The sequence below is a fragment of the Chelon labrosus genome (genome assembly GCF_963514085.1).
Source record: "Chelon labrosus genome assembly, chromosome: 20".
NCBI lineage: Eukaryota > Metazoa > Chordata > Actinopteri > Mugiliformes > Mugilidae > Chelon > Chelon labrosus.
The window spans coordinates 22,226,543-22,248,523 of record NC_140353.1 but is presented as its reverse complement, the minus strand read 5'-3'; the positions used below and the strand labels follow the sequence as shown (position 1 = coordinate 22,248,523).

The window sequence follows — 21,981 nt, the reverse complement described above, 5'->3', positions numbered from 1 at the left end:
CCGGGAACTTGTACGTGCCTACGCCAACGCCATGGCTGGCGTACGCTGGCTTCTACAGATATTGATCCTTTGGCGACACTTGGAGGTGATGCCGGGAAACTGTCATAAATGTGAAAACTATTAGTCCAACCGATTGTGACTGTGCTGGTCGACCCTGAGCAGAGCCATGCCAGCCGTGTGGGATGGAATTATCCGCATGTCAGTCAGGTATATCAAAGAGCCTGCCAAAGAGGACATTTTTGCACACCTCCACTCCATTGAGTAGCGTCTCCAATTCTGTTTCGGTGAAGTTCTTTTTTCCCGTCTTACTCATTGTTATGTTTTCATTTTCTGGTCGTGTATCGTGAATCTCAGGTGCAGGATCAATTTAAATATAATTTGCATATTTAAAAGAGGCGTGGACAGGGAGTTGCACATTTAAAAGGGGCGTGGACAGGGAGGGGTCGGGTACGCTCGATTGGAATGTACAAAGGAAAAATGCTTCTAGATCTGAGCGTGCGCCACGTTTTAGAAGGAAATCCACGCAAGTCTTCGTACATGAGGTCCCAGGACTTCTGGAATAAGGTTCTTTGGACGGATGAGTCTAAAATTGAATTGTTTGGACACCAGAACAGAAGACATGTTTGGGGTAAAGCAGATGCAGAACCTCATACAAAGTGTGAAGCATGGCGGTGGAAGTGTCATGGTTTGGGGATGCTTTGCTGCAGCAGGACCTGGCCAGCTCAGCATCATAGACTCCACCATGAATTCTACCTTGTATTAAAAGGAACTTGAGGAACATGTGGACTATATGCAAAAAAAAAATAAATAAAAATTATGTTGAAGTGGAACTGGACCCTGCAACATGACAATAACCTGAAATATACCAGTAAATCCACCAAGGACTGGCTGAAAACTAAGAAATGGAGAGTCCTACTGCAGAGCCATTCATTGTTCTCCAATTACAAGGCGCACATACACACACTGTACAACTAGTACACATGCAAGTAAGAGCTTTGAAGTCATACTTTCTGAGAGTATTTGAATGTCCAGCTGATGATGGACTTGATCACCTCCAGAATATAGCTGCTGCCTCTGATTGGTGTCATGTCTGACATTTGAGAACAGTGTTGAATAGTCCTTGTTTGTCCTCAATAGTCTAAATGATTGTACAACTGTGTGGCTCAATATACAGTAGGGTCTGGACAAAATAACGGGAACACCTGCTAAAATTATGTGTTTCAGTAGCAATGCCCTGTATGATAGTGTTCAAGCTGCGTGGTGCTGTTTATGATTGGTTTATCATTTTATTTTGTTCCTCGTCATGTCTTTCAGATGTTGACTGAACAAGGAAGCATTCCTTTTTATTCTTCTGCAGGTTTTAATATAGTGATTTTATCTTAATTTGGGCCAGTAACAATTGTTTATTATAGTGTATCATACTGAAACTGGACACAACAAGCTAGATGGGTTTTATTTTCTAAAAAAAAAAGATATATGATAATACAAGACAGAAAATCACGTTTTTATTTTAATTGTGTAACAGTTTTCTCACATATTTACATCATCAACAGTGGTCAGCATTGTTCTTGTGGTTCTTTTTAAAAATTTAAACCCATTCTGTACACTGGATGCTTATGTACAACCTGTAATGTAAAGTAAAGTTTGTGTTAAAGTGTAAAGTCCTAAGAAGATATCAAAATTTTACAATAGAATCTACAGAAATTACAAAATGAAAACATGTTGGTCTACAGACATCTTTGGAGTGTAGGCACGTCAGACTTCATATTGCAGCTGTCAGTATACAAGGTACATTCATAAGAGCTGACACAATTATCAGAAGACAAACCGAGAAACCCATAATTGAGAAGTACCATAATGTTAATAAAATGCAGCATAAGAACAGGGCTGAGTTCTCACTATATGCAGTGGAAACATGGAGGAGGCGCAGAGTCTTTGCTTTGCAGTGTTGGAAAGTCAACAATTTACGTAAATCATTTGTTCTGTAAAGGAGAACACATTTAATCAAATGCTGCGTGAGTGCGTGTTCAGAGGCTGGTTACTGGTATGATATTGATTCGCCTCCTCAATAAGAGTAAACATACTACTATAGATACTATTAGAGTTTAAACCCACTGCCTCTGTTGTGGGTTGCACAGTAGAGCTGCAGGTCATGAGTCAGTCTCCTGACAGAGCATCAGGGGACAGCGAGGGCCACTGAAGAGCTTCTCTGACGGGCTGAGGCTCATCACATTACAGGAGCTCTACAGTCCACCTCTGGTTCAGCTTTCTTTCATCAAAGGTGTTGAGGATCACTTGGTTCTTGTCATACTGATGTCCACCTAGAAAAACAAAACAGAACAAAGATGATCTTATATGTTGAAAAAAATGTTTATAGCATGACACATGTCCCCTTGTATACAGTACAGATCACATAAATATTGTGATGCTAAAAGTAAAATACACAGATCTGTTTCGTGTCATGATGTAGATGTCCAGCAGTTTGCATTTTATGGAAAATTAAATAATAAAAACTTAATTTTGAAATTGCCAGCACAGACTGTGGTTGAAGCAGGGCCTACTTTAAAAACAAAGCCTGCGCTGCCATTTTCACTGCTGCACCTCCTTAGTACACCAGCAGATGGAGCTATTGGACAGAGTCTCCGTCACAGCCTGGAGCTGTGCTGCACAATTATTACTATTTTTAATGGATTTTACAAAACATGACCGCGCAAAGATATTCTTGAAGTTAAAACAAAGCTGACCTTTGACCTCTAGGATCAGATCAGGTTTGAGGTGGCAGTGCACCAGACCATCCGGGGTGATGTTCCACTGCTGGATAGCTTTGCCTCGCTCTGGGGAGACACACAGCCGGCTGCCTGCCATCACCACGCTGCCTGCTGTCTCCAAGCAACAGTCCTCCAGCAGCTGGGCAAAGGGACGACATAGAGTAGTATTAGTATGTATTAGTAGGCACTATTTAACTATCTTTGCCCCTTGGTTCTGCTTCTTATCTAGTTAAACATGTATATCATATTCTTTAAAGAAACATATGGATCTGAGACCTCAAAAGATATTTTTTGTTTTGCAATCCCTTCAGCTAAACCGCCACAATCCTCTTAATGTGTTAAATCATAACTAAAACTTCCATCTGGATCTGCAGCAAAATACACAGAGATTAGACAGTGATACAGGAAATTGTAAAAAAAGATTAGAAGAAAACCTTGACTTGCAATGATAAAAAGTCTATGCAGTCGTTTATTGCTCCATTGCCTAACTTCCCATAAACCTACACTGCAATCTGACTGCAAGCTTTGGCTGTCAGACAACAAACAGGACAAACAAGATACTGTCAGCTCTTTGGTGAACATGTCTGGTGGAATGAAATAAATTCTCTTGGGTATACGTGCCATTTCCTGTTTTCCATATTATCTTGATCACGCCCGTGTTTTTAATGACGCAGCTTTTGTATCCAAATGATCACACTTTGATTTGTTACGCAGAAATTCTAATATTAGGATTTTATTTCAGTCCTTCTTTGCTGAGTCCTATGAACACAACTGAGTGACTGGAAAGTAGGTGAGGGTTCTACTTACAACTCCTACTTATTGTTCTGTTTTCCTCACTAACAATGCTGTTGTTGTTGTTTTTTGCATGTGACTCTGTTCCTGTCATTGTGAATGTGAAGTACTAGACTTGAGAGGCTACTCTACAACTGTTTGGATGTTGAAATCCTTTGAAGGGATCATTCCACAGACAACAGCGTGAGAAGTTTGCTGTAGTGTTGTTATAGTCGAGTACCTTGCAGGTGAGTTGTCCGTCCCGATAGAGCCAGATCTGCTCTACTCCTCCTGTCTCCTCCGTGGCCTGAATCCTCATCAGCTTGACGTCATCCAGGGTTCCTGTCAGAGACATTAAACCTCCTGTCTCCCTGTTCCGCAGACGGAAGTACGTCTGTTTCTGTTGGAAATATGCAAAGAGATCTAGTTAGATTTGTTTCATGAACACACGTCCAAGGCATCAACAAGAGAACAGCTGCGCTAGTCTACCAAGTTGACCGTATTTATAAATGCGTTTCATTTGGTATTTTAATCATCATGCAGTGCTCTCAAAAGTATTTGGACAGTTAAAGCAACAGTAAACCTCAACAAGGTTCATAAAATATTACACTAATATTTGTTCTATACAAACACACATTTAGCACATCTCTAACCAAATACTTCATACTGAAATAATGAAATCCAAAAACATATTTGGACAAGTTCTGACTGAGTGGGACACGTGGTGAAGAACATCTGAGGTCACTCTGGTAGGAGCACATGTGTAAAATTAAGAGTAACTTTGGAAGTGGTTATATAAAGGAGAATTCCAAAATGGCAAAGACAAGAAGGCATTGTTTCATTGCCCCAAAGAAAGTCACAGCTGGGTGTAAACATTTCTAATCTGAATGACGGAAAACAGAGGGGCACAGGCAGGAAGAATAGCAACAGATTGGAGCATATTGTGAATAAAACAAAGGAAAAAAAGGCATGAAACAACAGCAAGGATCCCTTCAGAGAACAACGAGATTCAATGGATACAACTCAGTTCATTATACAATCATGATCATTGAAAGCTTACAAAAAAACTGATGAACAAAATAACATGCAGTGACAAACAGCAGTTATACCGTATATGTATCTGATCTTACAAACTTTGTGTGGTGAAAACCAGTACAAGCCGCAAGTGTAAAGGAAAATTCTGAATGCAAACTCTTGTTAGGTCGCCCCAAGAGCGCAGGCCCCAGAGCCATAGGTGCTCTATAAGATGACATGGAACAAAAAATATTCACAGTTCTGCAAGTTACAAAATACTAAGATGTTATGACCAGCCTAGGGGAAACTCTCCCCTTTTCCCTGCTCCCAAAAAGAACCAGCGCTCCATAAACTTGCAGTCCAAAAACAATCCATGGCAAACCCATGTGCATCAGGGTGAGCATAGCCAAAACAACAAACAAACCAACTGACTAACATAATTACTAACTGAACTACCAAACAAATACAAAATAAAATACAGATGTCCTTCCCTGGCTCTCTAACCAAAAACAGGAGAAAATCAAAAAAACAAAACTGGCTTCTCACCCCTACATAGGGTACTAAGATTTTTAGTGAAGCTACTCCTGAATGCACAGATACTGTACTCCAACCACTCCCCTTTAAACTGTAAACCCATTGTTTTTATCAATTAGCTTCAAATTCAAATCAGATGACAGGAATGTCTGCTGGACTTACCATATAAAGCCCACACAAATGATTTGATAGCATATTCAGTTACCAACAAAGATTTTTACTGGCTTCAAAGCTAGTGAAATACATCCCCTTTTAACAGTGGTTAAATACGTTTAACAGATACGTTTTTAGATTTGAAAATGAACAACTCAGGTAAACCCTTCTCACTGATTACATTTGTTACTGTTTTCTACATGCCTCTAAGCTCTGACTGGACATCATCTCTCCTGCTGTTACCTGCAGTAATGGACGTAGGGATCCTATCCGCTGCCAGTCGCTATGCTTGCACAAATCACCGACTTCACTTGGCTGGAGGAGCAGCTGTCGACCTCTGTAGTTAGTGTCTTCATACAACACCCACCTGAAGAGAAGCCAGTCGCCAAGGTGTGTTAAAACTGCTGTCATAATGTTTCACAAATGAGCAGTAAGAATGCTAGTTGTTTTTTATGACATGACAGCTTCCACACACATTTGAGGTTTTTAATGCTCTTGAACATGTTTAGCTCTAAGCACTAAGCTAACACCATTTAAGGGAATTTAACGGGTCCTTGTCAGACCTTTTGCAGGAATCTTCAACCTGCTCAAAGCGGCAGTGGCTTAAAGTCTGGTTAAACTGGATAGTGCTAAAGTAATACTATGTAAATGTGTCTTTTAGCTTTTGTTAAAGGTCCAACCTATAACACTCCGTACTTTATAAATTTATGTCCTTTCAAGAGTGTGGTTAAAACTATTTTTTCAGTTGATTAAAAATAAAGAAATATCTTAATGTTGACTTCACTATGAATTAGTAGCTTCACATAAACTCATTGTTGTTGTCCCTCAGCCTGCATTAGTAGAAGGTTTCATTTGTGCCACATCTAGATTACAGACCGCTTCCAGAGAGAATAAAAACATAACAGCTATGAAAGTTACATACATTCCTCCCTCCACCACCAGGGAGCGTATGCGAGCGTCCATGCCAGTCAGTAGCAGGTTTATAGCTCCATTCGTCAGCGCCACCCTGCGACCTCTAAAGCCCACTTTAGTGAACAAGACGATGGAGGGCAGAGAGAGATCCTGAAGCACAAGGAGAAATTTTAAAAGGACTAAAACAGGTCATTTCGATCACAAATAGGGCAGAATGAGCACCACACAGGGTTATACACGTTTCCACATGCAAATACACCAACACTCACGTGTCCTGCAGTCTGTATGGATCTGATGTTGGAGTCTGAGGACAGGAAGCCCATGGCCTCTGTGTTGGGGTATTCTCCCTCCTCCAGGACATACATGTTCTCTGTGAACTGGGCTCCCTCATATACCACCCAGCTGACACACAAGGACACACACACAATATTGTTGCTATATTGGTTTTCAAATTTGACATTAACTCCTTACTTATAACATTAAAATATTCATTTTCTTGTAACTTTCTGAAAGGTTAAATAACCACAAACTGCATTTTTCTATTCCCGCAAGTGTTCACTGGCAGTTAAGTTGTGCTTACCTTCCAGCCTGAACCTTACAGGACCTGGGAGTGAAGTTCTCATCCAGAGCTGCTACACTGTCGTCCAGAGCTACCAACTTTCCCTGAAAGTCTGGTTCAGAGTATAGATGGATCTGTAACACACACATCCAAACAGCCTTAGTGACCCAGCCAGCATACACCAAGAGAATCCCCATTAATCCTTCTCAATAAAGAGTCTTCAGTAAAGATACCTTGAATTTTGTTGATCCCATCAGCATGTCCTACAGAACAAACAGGAGGGAGGAATTACTAACTTTTGCTTTGCAGAAATGTACTATTACTTCAATCCTATGTTTAAGTCAGCCTACTCATTTCTTACATGGAAGATGGGCTGTATGGATGAGATCTTGAAGTTCTGTGCTCCCCAGTCATCCGGGTTAGCATACATGCCTTTCTCCAGCACATAGAGCTCTCCACTGAACCCGGGATTTTCAAACGCCACCCACCTGCCGAGCACACAAATAAAACACCCTGAGATGCCAAATAATGCACTGACAGAACAACCTGCAATAATGTCACATCAAATCAGAGGCAGGTTAAATCACTGACTTTAACTGGACCCTCATCGTTAGAACAAGAGCAAGTCCAGGGCTGTAAAACGTCAGGCGAGGCAGACGTAAAGCAAACAGTGGAATGTTACATAAAGGTGGCTACGGGTTAAGAGTTCACCCAGCTACACAAATGGATCAGTCTGACCCGCTCATTAATAACTGATTGTCGCAGTGACAGAAAGTTTAGTCACCTATAAGGTAAGAAACGCACTACCTAACTGTATATGGGTGTGCTAACACACAGAGATTGTTTCCCTCTTTCCTTGTTAGTTCTTTGTTTGTCTTTCTAAAAGAAGTTGACTTACACTCCGCTAGTGACGCTGACAGACTGGGTTTTGATACTATGGCCTATGTCCTCCATGTTGGGGACAGGACCCAACAAGTCCACGCTGAGTCCCAGCTCGTCAAAGTTCCTCTCACTGAACAGCTTAAGGTGCGGAGACAGGAAATCCTTGGGAAGATGACACCACAGAACAGCCACAAATTAATAATATATATGAAGCGGCAGGTCTCTCATTTCACCATTTCCTCTTCATATAACATCAACAGAAACTGCAGACACTGCTTAAGTGAGCGGTGCAGAGACACCACAGCAATCAGTGCTCAGTGATAGAGACAAGATCAAACAAGGATGTTGCAGATTCATGTTTCAGGTGATACATACTGTGATTACAGGCCGAAGTGACTGGAGGCCGTCATCACATCCTCCCCAGTCGCTGCAGTGAGGATACTCTCCCTCCTCCAGGATGTACTGCTGGCCTTCAAAGTCGGCCTCTTGATAGCCTACCCAACTATAAAACCAAATCAAATATTAGAAGATCTTTTTAAGCTACTAACTATCAAATAAATGATCTGACAAGTAATAAAACACATTAATTAACACACATAACGGTAGATTTCCCTTTTTAACGATTGGCTGCCTTCCATGGCTGGTTTGTGACAATGATCATGACTACCTCTGAAAATCTTATTCTACCAAATACTCACAGGCCACCAAGTATCTTTATAGACCCCACTGCGGACAGTGTCTTCTTGTTCACATCAGGTTTGTCAGCGCTTTCTTCTTTGTATTCTTGCAAGTCGCAGACATCACTGTCCAGCTCGATACACTCGCCATCAAAGTTTGGCTTCTCGAACACCAAGGCCTGCACAAAGAGTGTGTAAAGTGTATATGAGTTTGTGCACCTATAAGCAATTTTTGGTCCATTCCTGCCCAAAGACAGAATGCTACCTAGAGAGATTAGTCTAATATATGTTGTCATACAGTATCCGGCCTTTAACAGAAGATCTTTACTGTCCAAGCGTTGGACTGTAACTATAACTTTGTTCTGTTAGCAGTGAGCAGTCACGTGCAGAAAGGGAGCAGTTTGGGGTTGGGTGCTTTGCTCAAGGGAACACATGCACATTCAGGGCTTCAAACTGATGACCCTTTGCTCCCAAGCCTGTTTTTTAGTTCTAATGCATACAAGCTACAAGTAGAGGCTGCAGACTACGTGCTGTGACCTTGCCAGAGGTACATAGTGGAAGGTGCTTGAATATGCCCTTTCTTTGTATTCTTTCTTTGTCCTATATCCAGAATATTTAGCTATTGATTCCTAAATCAAGACATTTTGGGAGGTTATTTACATGATTGTTTGACTCAGTGTTTTTTTTTTTTTTGCAAATGAAGCCATCATTTGACTTTTAATGGTGTTTTAAATTGTTCTACTACCAAATCTTTTCCCTCTTTTAGAGAAGGAATTTGTCCATAATTTCAGTATTTCTCAACCTCTGTAACTTCTTTATTACATAATATCTCACTTTCTTGTATTATATGTGCTTGAACCATTTGCAATGTTTCCCACCCGCAGTGAATTTAATTCATCCCATCAATACAATGAATCATATTAGACAAACATGTCTAGGCTAAACTTTAGTGATCTGTGTCGCCCACAACTGTAGAAGCTTTCATTCCAGAACCACCCTGTGCCTCTACACAATGTATCAGGCTATTAGCTACTTTCAACAGATTGAGCATGAAAGAGCTGTCCTTGTGTATGGTTTCTGCCTACAAACCTTGACTTCATTAGGATGCTCCACCCTGATTCCTCCCTGGAAAAAATACACACATTGTCAGACCTAGGCAAATGTCAAGATCTCAGTATTTTGCAAAAGTAAATCAGTGCATATTTCATGTGCTGTACCATTCGGAGGGGTCTGAGAGAGCCAATGAAGGGCTCAAGGAAACCCCAGGCCTCTGGGCAAGGATATTCCCCCACTTCCAGCACTCCTATGAATCCCTCAAAACCTGATTCAGTGTACACCAGCCAGCTATTGACACACACAGCATGAGGGAAGGGGCAATGAGAACAAGGTAAAGGTGATCAGAGTAAGTACTTCAGAGTGCGTTAAAGAAATAAACCTGTCTCATCCTACTGCACAATGAAGGGAATAATAAGGTTTCTTTCACTTTCTGCACCAAGACTCAGTTAAAACTCCTGACCATAAATAATTTCGTGCAGTTACAACTATGACAACCACAAGCTCTAGCCTGCAGCTTGCATTCCTTCACAGACAGAAAGCAGATGCTAGAGAAAACAGGGACTATTCCTCAGGAAGTCTTCAGAAACTTAACATCTTTGGGAAATTTAAAACCTTTAGTAGCAGGGTTGCCACTAGTAATCAAAATGATACATGTCCAAAATGCAACAACATGATTCACATAACTTTAAATGATTGACCAGAATGAGCTACTGGAATAAGTATCAGCTCAACTTACACTCCAGAATGGACCTTAACGGAGCCGGTGGTATGTGGGATCCCATAGGAGCCAATCTCTACAGTGTCATCACAGTAGGATGACATCCTCCCCAGCCCGTTGACCTCTGCAAACAGGTCTATTCGGGGTGTGGTGTAGTCCTTAAAGACACACAAAAAAGCTTTCAAAATTCTTCTTTAAAAATAACATTTCAGTGCCAGTACTGAAACTTTATGCAACAAAAAATCTGACCCTTTATGAACTCCACTTACATAGCACATGGTCTAAAACTGAAAACAGAGTGTCTGGTGTAATTATAGGTAAAAAACACAAATCAGAGCAAGCATACAATGTCAGTACAATTCCTCAGGTATAATATGAGGCGAGCAACAACATCACAGGACAAACAGCTGCAACAACAATATGGATTGAGTAAAGCAGATTGACAAATTAGGTCAAGGAAATACTTACCGTTACAGCTCGTCGAATAGAACCTATGACCATAGGCTCTGTTGGAATAGGCTGGCTCATCGGGTCTAGGGTTGTTGTAGTTCCCTCCTCCGCCCACATATTCGCAATGTGCTCTGAAGGGCCTTCCTCAAGAGCAATGATACGGCCCTGGAAGCCAGGCTTTTCATAAAGGAGCCAGCTAATGACAGACGGAATAATGACCCACAAAATTAGACACTTTTCTCATTGGACATCTAAAAAGGGAAAATCACACTGCTGCATCACTTTCATAGATACTGTAGCTTCAGTAGATGCATGCTTGAAGGGTCTAAATAGATTAAAAGACAGAATGCACATCATCAGAAAACAAGTGCAGAGGACTAAAGAGGATGTGAGTGAATAACATCTATAGAATGAAGACTAACGGGAAAGTGCAAAGTGCAATCACAAAACATCTTCTGGATTTTTTAAAGTTATGTTTCATCCATGACATTACAACACTGAAGTAAACCCCACCACCCCACTTCTTTACACTTCCTGTGCACAACAGCATTCATATTACGGCTACAGAGACCTAAGAGATCCCTCACCATCCTCTGATGACTCTGACGGATATGACCGGGGACAGCTTCATCGTGGTGGCATCTTCTACATCACAGTGGAGCTCAAACGCCTCCCCTCCAAACTGAGCATGTTCATGTATGACAATCTATATCGAGACGTAGAAACGTTGTTACACTGAGAGCACAATGCCATGCAAAATGTTACCAAAAAATGTCCGATATAAACATTTAATCAAACCTTTCCAGGCCTTTTGTGGGACCCTCTTACTGCAGGTATCTGTGAGACAATGTGAAAAACAAAGCTGAAAAAACTCATACAGCACTATTCATTACATAAACATACAAACAAGTTTAGCTCTCCATCGTTAGGTCAGTTTGGTCAAATTAACATTTTTGCTATGCAACATCTACTAACAATTTATTCATTACTATAATTACTAAATATATTATCTATTTATCCATTAATTAAACTATTCCAGCTATTTATAATATTCATTGGGCTGTTTTAATAGAATATTTATTCTTTAAGTGTAACAATCTAACAGTTTATTTAATACTTAGCAACCATTTATCAGTGATATATTCCTTTAGTTAGTTAAATAAAACATTTATCTGTTCCTCTTGGTGACTGGACTTCTCTGCTAGTTTTACCTGAACACAGACTCAGGCTGTTTAAATGTACTTTACAAAATGCATTTTTATTTGTGTTCCCTTCAGAAAGGTCTTGTCTAGTCTTCGACGGAGAGAAATGAACACTTCTTGTACAGCAGGTGTAATATGTGGTGTCAGTGTACAGTGTACAGTGACACCAGTGGAGTCTATAAACATGTTGTTTTTGTCTTGATTTGTTTTTGCATAGGTTGCTTTATTTGCCTGTCGATGCAAATAGTCTATCATGATGTGGTAGTCGAGCTCATCTTGGTAAAGATTTCCTGTGTAAAATTCCACTGCCAGGACACGCTCATGCCTCTTCTCCTGTCCTTACTTGCAGATGAGTTATGACTCGGTTGAAGCACCAGAAAAGAATTAGTGTGAAACTAGGACACATGGAAATAACCATGGAAATAAACTTAGCATAAATATGCTTTGTATATAGACGTAACTGCTCAAAACTCATTCAGGCTTTGGGAGTCATTTCTGCAGACTACAATTAGTAATAAGCCAATACCTAACACTAAGGAGTTTTAAACGATTTAAAATGTAATGCCTACCTTTTTCTTTGAAGAAGGAATTCCATTTAGGGAGGTCTGCTTGCTGTGGTTGGGTGTTGGAGGTAGTCCTGCAGGGCCTTCCAGGCCAAAGTCCACATTAGGTACACCTGCTACTGAGGCCTGGTCCATAATAGTACTCCCTTTAGAACTCAAGTTTGTTTTAGTCGTCTGTGAAGTGCCCTGGGAGGTTTCTGATTCCTTTTTGTTCTTCTTGAGGTATTTCTCAAGATGATCAGGCAGCTTTATTTCAGAGAACGTGGGCAGAGAGGGAGGAGAGGCAGGGCTTAGTACTGACTCATTGACTGTGCCTGTATCTCCAGGGCCTTGATCCATACTTTTCACTCTCCAGTTATCAGCTGTGACGTCAGGCACAGGTAAATCAACAACTCCCGCCTTTCTAATTGAGGGCGGGTCCAGTTGTTTGTCAGATGAAAGTGTGTTATTTGAGTCAGACGTAGCTTCCTCTTTAGTTTTCCTGGATGAGCGAGGGGAACTCAGCAAGCTGGACAGGATGGACATCCTTCCAAGCCTTGACGTCATCTTCCCAGGCTGCTCTCCACTGTTTTGTGCAAGGTCTACCCCTCCTTCAGCGTTGGTCCCCTCTTTGACTCCATTGTTTTCTTGTAAATAATCAAAGGTGTTCATTTGCTGTTTTGAGATGGATGGGTCACCTTCTTGAGAAGGCTTTCCCTTTCGGCCTTCCCTATTGGCTGCTTTTTGTTTAATCATCATAGCTGGTGAAAGATTCATAAAACTCTTTTTCCCTAAGCCAAATTGGAATTCCTCAGGATCAAATGTTTTCTCAAAATGGTCCTCCTTGATGGCTGGCATGGCAAAAGGTGGAGATGGGGACTTTTTACGAATGTGCCTCTTTGGGGGTAGGGAGAAAGGGGCACCACCCTCCTTAATGCTCCTGATAAAATCATCAAAGTCATCAGGCTCAAGAGTTTCATCTTCACTAGTGGACTTATCAAATCTTCTTTTGTGTTCCTTCCTCGGTTTTTGATTATGTTCCACATCTAACCAACTAGATGGAGATTCTGATTTTAGCTGGAGGCTTTGGGGTGTGGAGGAGGATTTCACTGTAGCAGAAAGAGACAAACTGCCATCATGTGTTGGCTTTGGAGGCATTTTGTCTTCTCTTGAAGTCTGTAGTCCCTGGTTCAGACCACTGCCGGCAGCAAATGTTACTGACTCATCGGTTTTAGTTTTTTCTTTGCTGTCTTGATCTGTGCTAATGGATATTTTATCTGAAACAACTGTGACCTTTTCTTTTTGATCTGCGTCACCTTTTTTGTTGGGTACATCTTTTAACAAAATGGCTTCAGACTCTTGCTTGGTATCTGTCACTGATGACTTAAGTTGCTGGTGTTCTAGTTTTGTATCAGTCGTATCAAATGTTTCGGCTGTGGAAGAACTTGATTGTTCTGCTGATTTGTCCTTTGTTACTGCCTTTTTTAACTCCTTTGACGCTGCAGTCTTTGGTTTCTCTTCCTGGTTAGCATCTGGAGCTTTGGAGTGTGTATACTGATCAGCATTTACCTCTGTTGTTCTTATTTCCACAAGTTCATCAACAGCAACTGAGGTCTTCTCATTCTTTTGGGTTCTAATTTTAGAACTAGCATTCCCAGTTACAATCTCATTCACCAAACTTGCTGCAGATGAATCCTTGATTTCTGCATCCGGTTTCTGTTTTAGGCCTGAGTTTGGACCGTTGGATTCTGTTGATTTGTTTCTCTCTGATTCTGTCATATTCCCACCTTGCTCACTAAGAGTTTTGGACATCTCGACTGTTTTGTTACTAACTTTACTAGCATTTGAAAATGCTGTCTCATTCACCAAACTCTCTACTGATGCATCCATTGTTTCACTCCTCTCTTTATTTCCCTCAGCATTCTGAACTTTCAGTTCCTGAATTAGGCCATCTTTTGTGTCCTCAGGAGATTCTATTTTTGGCTCTGATTTCTGTTTGGCTTCTGATCTGTTTTCCTCTGATTTTGTGATATTTCCATCTTGCTTGCTAGCACTTATTGACTTCTGGACATGCTTGCTGCTGACTTCACTATTAGCATTTGTAGTTGCTTTCTCACTCACCGACGGCTCCAATGATGACTCCTTGGCTTCATTAATTTCTTTGCTACCTTCAGTACTAGTGCCTACAGAGGTCAGTTCTTGAGTTGTGTCATTTTCTTGGCTCTCATTTGGCTTCCCTTGAACTTCAGTTCTCACAGTTTGCGGTTCCTGTTCTAATTCATAACTTGACTCTTTGTTTGGTTTTGTCATGTCTTCATCTTGACACACAACAATGACAGACTGGTCTTGCTGAATGTTAGCATCAGGGTTAGCATTCACAACTTCATTCTCACTCACCAAATTCTTTACTGACAAATCCTTTGTCTCTTCAGCCCTCTGAACTTCAGTACTTAATGCTTTTAGTTCCTGAGTTGTCTCAACTGAAGCCAGTCTAGTATGGTCGAGATCAGCATTTGGATGTTTGGACTCTGCTGATGTATGAGCATTTTCCTCTGTGGTTTTAAAGTTGTTACCATCGTCTCCGGCATTTATGGGCTTCTCCTTCTCTTGGCTGGCACGTTCAGGTTCAGAGGTGTCCTTTGAAATCTGATTTGGTAAACTCTTCTCTTTTGGGGGGCTTTCAACATCCAACACTTTTGTGTTTATGGTTATTTCTGAGGTTCCCTTCACATTTTCAACATAGCTGGCATCCACATTTGTGTTGTCATCCGAGACCTCTTCATCTTTGCTTAGAGGTAGTTTGGATTCCTGTTCATTTTTCTCTGTTTCTGACTCCATCTGCTGCTCTGCTTCATCCGCTGTCTTACCACCATGCTCAGTATTGTCTTTAAAAAGGGTCTCACGTTGCTGGCTTGTATCAGCCACACTGGCTGTAGTTTCGTGAAGTCCACTTCTTGCACGCTCTGATTCTGTCCTCTCCTCCAGGGCAGTTATATCTGCCGTATGTGGTTCCTCCTTGGAAGCAGTCTGTAAACTTCTCTCATCTGAAGTTAGTTGTGTTGGCTTCTCTGAAACTATAAAGTCTTCCTCAGTGGTCATGCCCTCAAGCTCCACTTTGCAACTGTTCTGTGAGTCAGTGCTTTCCAGTGCTGCGTCATTAAGCTTTTCATTTGATTTTGAGTCTTTCTCCGTTCTTTCAGATTCTCCTTCCAGTAAAAGGGCCTCTTTGTCCGACTGATTTTCAAAATTCTTCTGGAATTTGTGAACAACCACAGTCTCTGTTTGATTATCGTCCTCTGTTTTCCTGCCAGCGTCCTCCTTACTTTTTCCCTCTACCTCAAAATCTTTTCCTAAAACCCTGTTTGTCTGGAGCAATCTATCAGTTTCATTTGTGCTTTGATCCCTCAATATTTCCTTTTGCTGCTCTTTATTCGACTGGTTAGCTTCAGCTGAGTCACTAATAATTACGCCTGTGTATTCATCTTTTGGTTCAGGACCTTGGTCTTCTGGGGCTAATTTATCAGGAAGGTGGTTTCTGGTAACATCTTCTTTAGTGTCAGTATTTATTTCTTTAAAGGTTCTACTTCCAGGTTTAACACCATCCTGATCAGAGTGTGTCATTAGGTCATTGTGAATGCTGCCCCCCACTGTAGGTTCGGTTAACATATCAGTTACATCCTCCTGAACTGGTATTGTGTCCACGGCCTGTGCTGCAGTGTTTTTCTCTTTCACCTGGATTAAATCCGGTTTCATGTTACTTGTTAGGTTGGTTATGTCTAAAATGTCTTTTACTGTTTCCTGGCACTGTGTGGTGCTATCACTTTGAATATGAGACACATTTTCTAGTGGAACCTCAGCTTTTATTTGTTTGGCCTCATGCATTACTCCGTTACTCTCTGCAAACTGTGACTGCGATGGAACTGCACTGTCAACCTCACTGTTAGGTAATATCTCAGCTTGTGGATCTGTAACTTTTACTTGAGCGTTTTCTTTAATAATCACATCACTGCTTTGTAATGGCTGAATGTTTGAAATCTCTTCAGTTGTAGTACCGGTTATGCTGGCTGATTCCTTAACCCCTTTCAGTTTTATTTCAGAAGAAGAACTGGTCTGTTCATTTGTGAGTTTTTTAACATGTTCCTCTTCCTTTGCAGACCCAGGCTTGAATGTAAATCTGTTATCACTGTCAAGGTCCTTCGAGTTTTGTGCTATGACACTATCAAATGCACTGGCAGCTGTCTCTGTGCATGTGCTGGGATTTGAGTCTTCAGAATTCACATTTGAGGAAAGTTTTCTGGATTTTAATTTGTTGGGGCTTCTCTGTCCTCTTGTTGGAAGCTTGCTCTCAGACGAGGTCCCAGCTAAATCCTTTACAGGCCCTTTGTGGTGTTGTTTGACGTTGTCATTCTGTTTGGAGAGCCTTGGTGTGACAGTTTTCTCTTGCTTGGTGGGAGGTGGAGAGGCACAAGTGTCCCTTTCTTCGTGGCTAATGCTTCTTTTAGAAAAGGGTCTGGAAGGCTTCGTTGATGTCAAGCTTCCTGCTGGAAACACATACACACAGTTTTAAAACAACAAAACTGTGACTGAATGACTGCAAAACTGCCCAAAGTTAACAAAAACATTTACTTACACAACTGTAGGATAATTTAAAGGATTATCTTATTTTATCTTATTTTGGACTATCTCAATTTCTCACAAAATCTAAACGACACACATTGATATTATAGGGTGTGCTAGATTATTTAGTGACCACAGGTAGTTTTTGTCAAAGTCATAACAGGTGAGCTTTAGAGCTGCTGGTAGATGGACTCCAGAGCCAGAGTAGCCGTTTCCCTTTTCTGTTTGCAGTCTTTAAGTAAAGCAAAACATCTGCTAGCTGAAGCATCATGTTTCCGATGCAGTCACGAGACTGGTATCAATCTATTTCTTTAACGCTAAGCAAGAAGGCATCAAACTATAGCTGCTTACTGTCTAATACAACATGTTGTGATTGTACTTTCTTACCTTTCTTTGGACTGCCAGGGAGTGGGGGTGATGTCTCACCACTTGGACTCGCTTCAGGAGTTACTTCATGCTGCTCGGTGCTCTGCTGAGCAGCATGCTGCTTCTGAGCTGTTTTAGGTTTGTCTGTGTGACTGGATGAAACTTTGTTATAGTTGGTGCCACTTGTCTGAGTTGTATCATTGTTGTTTTTTCTTGTTGGAGATGAAATGGGCAAACGACTCTTTGATGCCAAGGAAACATTATTCTCCCCATCGTTCTGCTGCTGTTTTTTGACATCCAGGTTTTCCCTTTCAGGTTCGTGTCCTGCTTTGACACTTCTCTCCTCATGCTCTTTCTCCACGCCATTTAACAGGTTTACAGACGCAGTGTCCTCATCTGTCTTTTCCTTAGTAAGTTTTGTTCCTATCTTGATAGCAGTTCTGGTGGAAGAAACGTTTCCTGACACAGATTTCCCTCCTTTAGCTTCTTCAGAACTCGACTTCCTGACAGATTTGGTTATAGTGGTTGGAGATTTCAATGGTTCTTTGGTTCTGGGTTGTTTTTGCAGTTTGGGACCAGGAACTGATGTTTTATCTGGTGTTACTGGTGTTTTCACATCAGAATCTGACCTTTTGGGGATTTTAGACTTTGAACCTGTTGCACTTGTGGGACTGGAGGCTCTTTGGTCTTTTAATGGTGGTAACAACGACACTGCCTGCGGTGGATTATCACTCGAAGCCTCCAGTTTCATGGCCTGTGTGGAACTCTTTGCCTTTGTTGTGACATTCTTAGCCTTGCTTCCAGCTGCAGAGGAGGGAGTCTTTGTTCCACTTGTTGTGGTATGCCGACTTTCTGCTGCACCTTTAACCCCTCGGTTAGAGGGAGTAGCCCGGTTAGTTCCTTGGCCTCTTACCCCAGACTCTGCAGGTTGCAACTTTGTTTTGTACATGTCTGAAGATGCAGAGGTATCATCTGAGTCAGATACCTCAGAGTCAGTTTTTTCTCTGACTAAGGGTTCGGGTGTGTTTGGGATGGACTGTGTTGTCTTATGTGTTCTTGTGGATAGTTTAAGGTTTGTGTCCTTGAATTCTGCATTGTTGTTATTCTGGAGGCTGGGCAGTCTGTCAGAAGAAAGAGAGACACCAATTACGTTTTTACATAAAGGATAACAGAGGCTTCATTTGACATATAATCCCCTTTTACGATTATAATACATAGACATACAATTTAAAAGGCGGAGAAAGCTATTCCAGAGAGAGACTGCTGATATTTAAACAGCCAAACAAACACACCCCTTGCTTCAGGGCTGCTTTGGAAGCTTGGCTCCCCCTACCCCCAGGTATCCAGCCTGCACACAACGCAAAGTTAACAACACTAATAAGAGAGAGCAAAGAACGGCACAGCAAGAAATTTAACTAATGTTAGCTATGTGGTGTCTAAGAATATTTTTGTCACCGTTGCTCCTGCAAAGCTAGCTGTCCAAGAGGATGGGATGGTTTCCTAGAGTCACAGCACACCAGCTCCAATACATAAAACTTAGACTGGAATTGTGCGTGGATCAGTGTGAACCACTTTTTTTACAGGGCTGTGTACAACACACACTCAGAACGGCAGTGAAGAACTCCTTTAAACACATTTAATACATTTATTCGCTTGCCTTGACTGAAAGTTAGATGAGCATCTACGTAATAAATATGCTATGTAGCTGCAGCCATTAGCTACTTAGCTGTGATTTGCATTAAGACTGGAAAAAAAGGAAAAAAATGCCAGCCTGGCTCTGTCCAAAGATAATCAAGAGGTTGAAAACATAGTGAAAACACTGTGTTTTGTCATGCGTAGTGTAACAACAACCGTAAGCCCAGGTTTTGTGTGCCACAATATTCTTGACAAAATTATGCACTGTTGTTTTTACACCTTGGTTCTGCATTAAAGAAAGAAAGATGCACGTTAATTAGTGAGCTTTTTCAGGTAACAGTGGCTGTTGGTTCTAGTGACATATTTGCCACACATTTAAGAATCATGCCAGTGTCTTATCATCTAACTCTCATCAAGCAAGTAAGAGAATTTCCCAAAATGCTAAACTAGTCCTTTGAATAAATCTATTGTTACATTGTGAAGATACGTGTCAATTGTCATTTGACCTTGCATTCTATTTCAAACTAAATGAAAGAGGAGAATCCACTTTAAAAAATAGTGTGTGGTCGAACAAACAAAATAATTGCTTTGCCGTGATCCTGAAACCATAACTCAGTCCCAGAGCATTTTTCAGGCATGACCCCGTCCAGGTGCACAGTAACTCAAATGTTTGCGAGCTGTTACCTCGTAAATTTTACATTACCTTGCCACAAGTAAAGAATCTATCTTAAAATGTTTCCTCTGTAACCTAGGTATCCATGTAACCCTAAAATCAAACAAAAGTGTGCAGGCAAGTTCTGTAATGACTAACTTATTCAGGTAGTGAATGTACACCAAAGGCAAACATGGAAAAGGTGACCTTCCCTGTAACTTGACAAAAGAAAGTTAATCCTCACATCTTAGGGTTGGGGTTGCTGCATTTATTGTTTAGTAAGTAGCAACGACAGTTTAGAAAGTGTAATGTACAGAACTTTATAGAAAGATGTACCTTTTTCTGGATGATTAAATGTACTGTGTATGAATATTTCAGTGGCTCAAAGCATGTTTAGCCCATTGTTCTCCTCTGGTACAATGGAACATGGGAACTCAGAGCTCAGGTTGCATGCATGCTTAGCTCCCTTTAGCTCTCCTGCTTCTTCCAGGATCAAAGGGACTATTAAACAGTAACCACAGCAAAGAGAAATACTTACGGTTTCACCTCCGTTGTGTTTGAAGTCTTTGAAGCTGAATCTCTGCTGCACTCTTCTCCTAACAGTTCGTCCCCTTCCAAACTCTGCTCTGGGCTAATGTACACCTTCTTGGCAAAAACCGTGTGCTTTGAAGGCAGATTCACAGTCTTGCGGGTAACACGATTTTCCCTCGACCTGCGTTTCTCCTGATTTGAGCTTCGCTTCGAGTCAGTGCCAGTGCCAGGCTCCTCTGGCTGCACAAAGTTTGTCTGGAACTCCCTGGTAGCTGGTGCCAAGGAGATGGCTGACTCTGGCAAGCTGCCACTGGACGGCCAAGTTTCAGAGGGGGTAGAAGGGCTGTCTGGAGTGCCCTGAGTCCCTGAGTCATCCTCGGGAATTACAGTGACAGGTACAGCCAGAAAGGGAGGAGAGTCTGCTCTCAAGCCCTCCTCTTGTTTCATTATATTCTTTTCTTTCTCCCCCTCCCTCTCCCAATCCTCCTCCTCTCCCAGGTGTGTTTCCACCCAAATGGCTTTGTGAAGTTGGATGGGAGAATTACCACTAGGTATTTCCTCTCTCTTAGGTGAAGGGATCCATGCAGTGGTCACAGTTTCCCTAGAGGGGCTGTGGGAAGATATATGACCAGTAGTCTTGGCTCCTGAGCTTCCACTTTCTACATTTAGAGAGTTTTTGTCACGCAGAGGAGTGATGTGTCGTGAGGTATGTGACTGGGAGCCTAAAGTTATTCCTCTTATTGCAGTGCTGTGCCCCATCTCTCCAACCTTCACCGCGGCCTTCTTTGATCCTAAGGTTATTGAAGTTAGGTTAGGAGACTTTGGGGACTCAGCTCTATTGGAAAGGGGGAATTTAACTGACACCAAGGTGGTTGGGCTAAATACATTATCCTCACTGGAACTCTCTGTTTTCTGCTGGATGCTTTCTTCCAAAGTAACGTGCAGTCTCTTGCTTACTTCCTCGACTACTGATTGTGAAAAGCTTAACTCTGAGCTCAAATCAGCACTTGGATGAGCAGTAGATGTAAGGTCCTCAGTGGTGGAAGTCACATTGCCAGAATTCCTTTCACTGCTAGCTGTGCTAACCCTGCGCACATGCACCTCCCTCACACTACTCCTGCCACTGCTGTCACTGTCTGCAAACGGGAGTGTTCCTTCACCTGCAATCAGAGAAGCTATGCTTATGCTGCTGACACTAGAGGTCTGACTGCCACCACGCTCAGCTCCTGGGCTGCACCCCCGGGCTGCATAATCTGACCCTGCTAGCTCACTGGATTTTCGTGAGTTAGTCGGAGTCTTCTGCCCATCCTCACAGTCTTCAGAGGGGGGTGAGGGGGAAGATAAGGGGGATGTTGGGGAACTTGGAGTGGTGGAGGTGTCGGACTGCTGCCTACCACTGTTCTTCCTTCTCTTGGAGCCGAAGAAGTTGCTAATGCGATCAAATACTCCCCTCTTCTCCTCCGAATTCTGAAAGAGGATAGAATAAAAAGTCGACAGAAGGATAAATACTGAGATGAGGAAAGAATCTGGCATACTTTTGTCTCTACCCTTGAAAAAAAAAAAACTTTTAGAAAGATACGCTGTTCAACAAACATGTAACCAAAAGCTAAGCAAGAAAGACGAATGGAATTCTACTTCCTTTGAATGGCAACTGCAGTTAAAAATAACTACCTCTTCAAAAGGCATTTAATAAACAACATGCAGTCACTTACATATTTAAAGCTGTTAGGAAAACATCTAGCTAGTTTCAGTTCACAACTAACGTATGCAGTTTCTACATATTATAAGTATAACAGATGTTACCACACCAATACAGCAGTCTAAATCTAATTTCATAGGGACATGATGTCCAATCAGCCAAAAATCACATCTCATTTTATATACGTTATGGCTTTGCTGAACCAGAAAGACATTTTAGGAGACATAATTATTAAAATTTAAA

At 41.6% G+C, this 21,981-nt stretch overlaps 1 protein-coding gene across 4 annotated transcripts in view; it reads right to left on the bottom strand.

Moving 5' to 3' along the window:
- Positions 1-1,483: 1,483 nt before the first annotated feature.
- The window catches only part of crybg1a (crystallin beta-gamma domain containing 1a), a 57,650-nt gene continuing 37,152 nt past the window's right edge, over positions 1,484-21,981 (bottom strand). For 3 of the 4 annotated variants that reach the window (XM_084569015.1, XM_084569017.1, XM_084569018.1), the window contains 21 exons: positions 20,047-21,506; positions 17,243-18,342; positions 12,266-16,779; positions 11,293-11,331; positions 11,082-11,200; positions 10,513-10,690; positions 10,063-10,202; positions 9,488-9,614; positions 9,360-9,395; positions 8,292-8,449; positions 7,969-8,095; positions 7,610-7,755; positions 7,073-7,199; positions 6,945-6,974; positions 6,733-6,845; positions 6,422-6,554; positions 6,163-6,302; positions 5,484-5,607; positions 3,781-3,939; positions 2,745-2,907; positions 1,484-2,321 (listed from right to left, as the gene is read on the bottom strand). In XM_084569015.1, coding sequence (XP_084425141.1) covers positions 2,233-2,321; positions 2,745-2,907; positions 3,781-3,939; positions 5,484-5,607; positions 6,163-6,302; positions 6,422-6,554; positions 6,733-6,845; positions 6,945-6,974; positions 7,073-7,199; positions 7,610-7,755; positions 7,969-8,095; positions 8,292-8,449; positions 9,360-9,395; positions 9,488-9,614; positions 10,063-10,202; positions 10,513-10,690; positions 11,082-11,200; positions 11,293-11,331; positions 12,266-16,779; positions 17,243-18,342; positions 20,047-21,506 — 9,222 coding nt within the window. In that variant the 3' untranslated portion in view covers positions 1,484-2,232. The remainder of the gene's footprint in view (positions 2,322-2,744; positions 2,908-3,780; positions 3,940-5,483; positions 5,608-6,162; positions 6,303-6,421; positions 6,555-6,732; positions 6,846-6,944; positions 6,975-7,072; positions 7,200-7,609; positions 7,756-7,968; positions 8,096-8,291; positions 8,450-9,359; positions 9,396-9,487; positions 9,615-10,062; positions 10,203-10,512; positions 10,691-11,081; positions 11,201-11,292; positions 11,332-12,265; positions 16,780-17,242; positions 18,343-20,046; positions 21,507-21,981) is intronic. The other variant, XM_084569016.1, reaches the window with a different exon arrangement.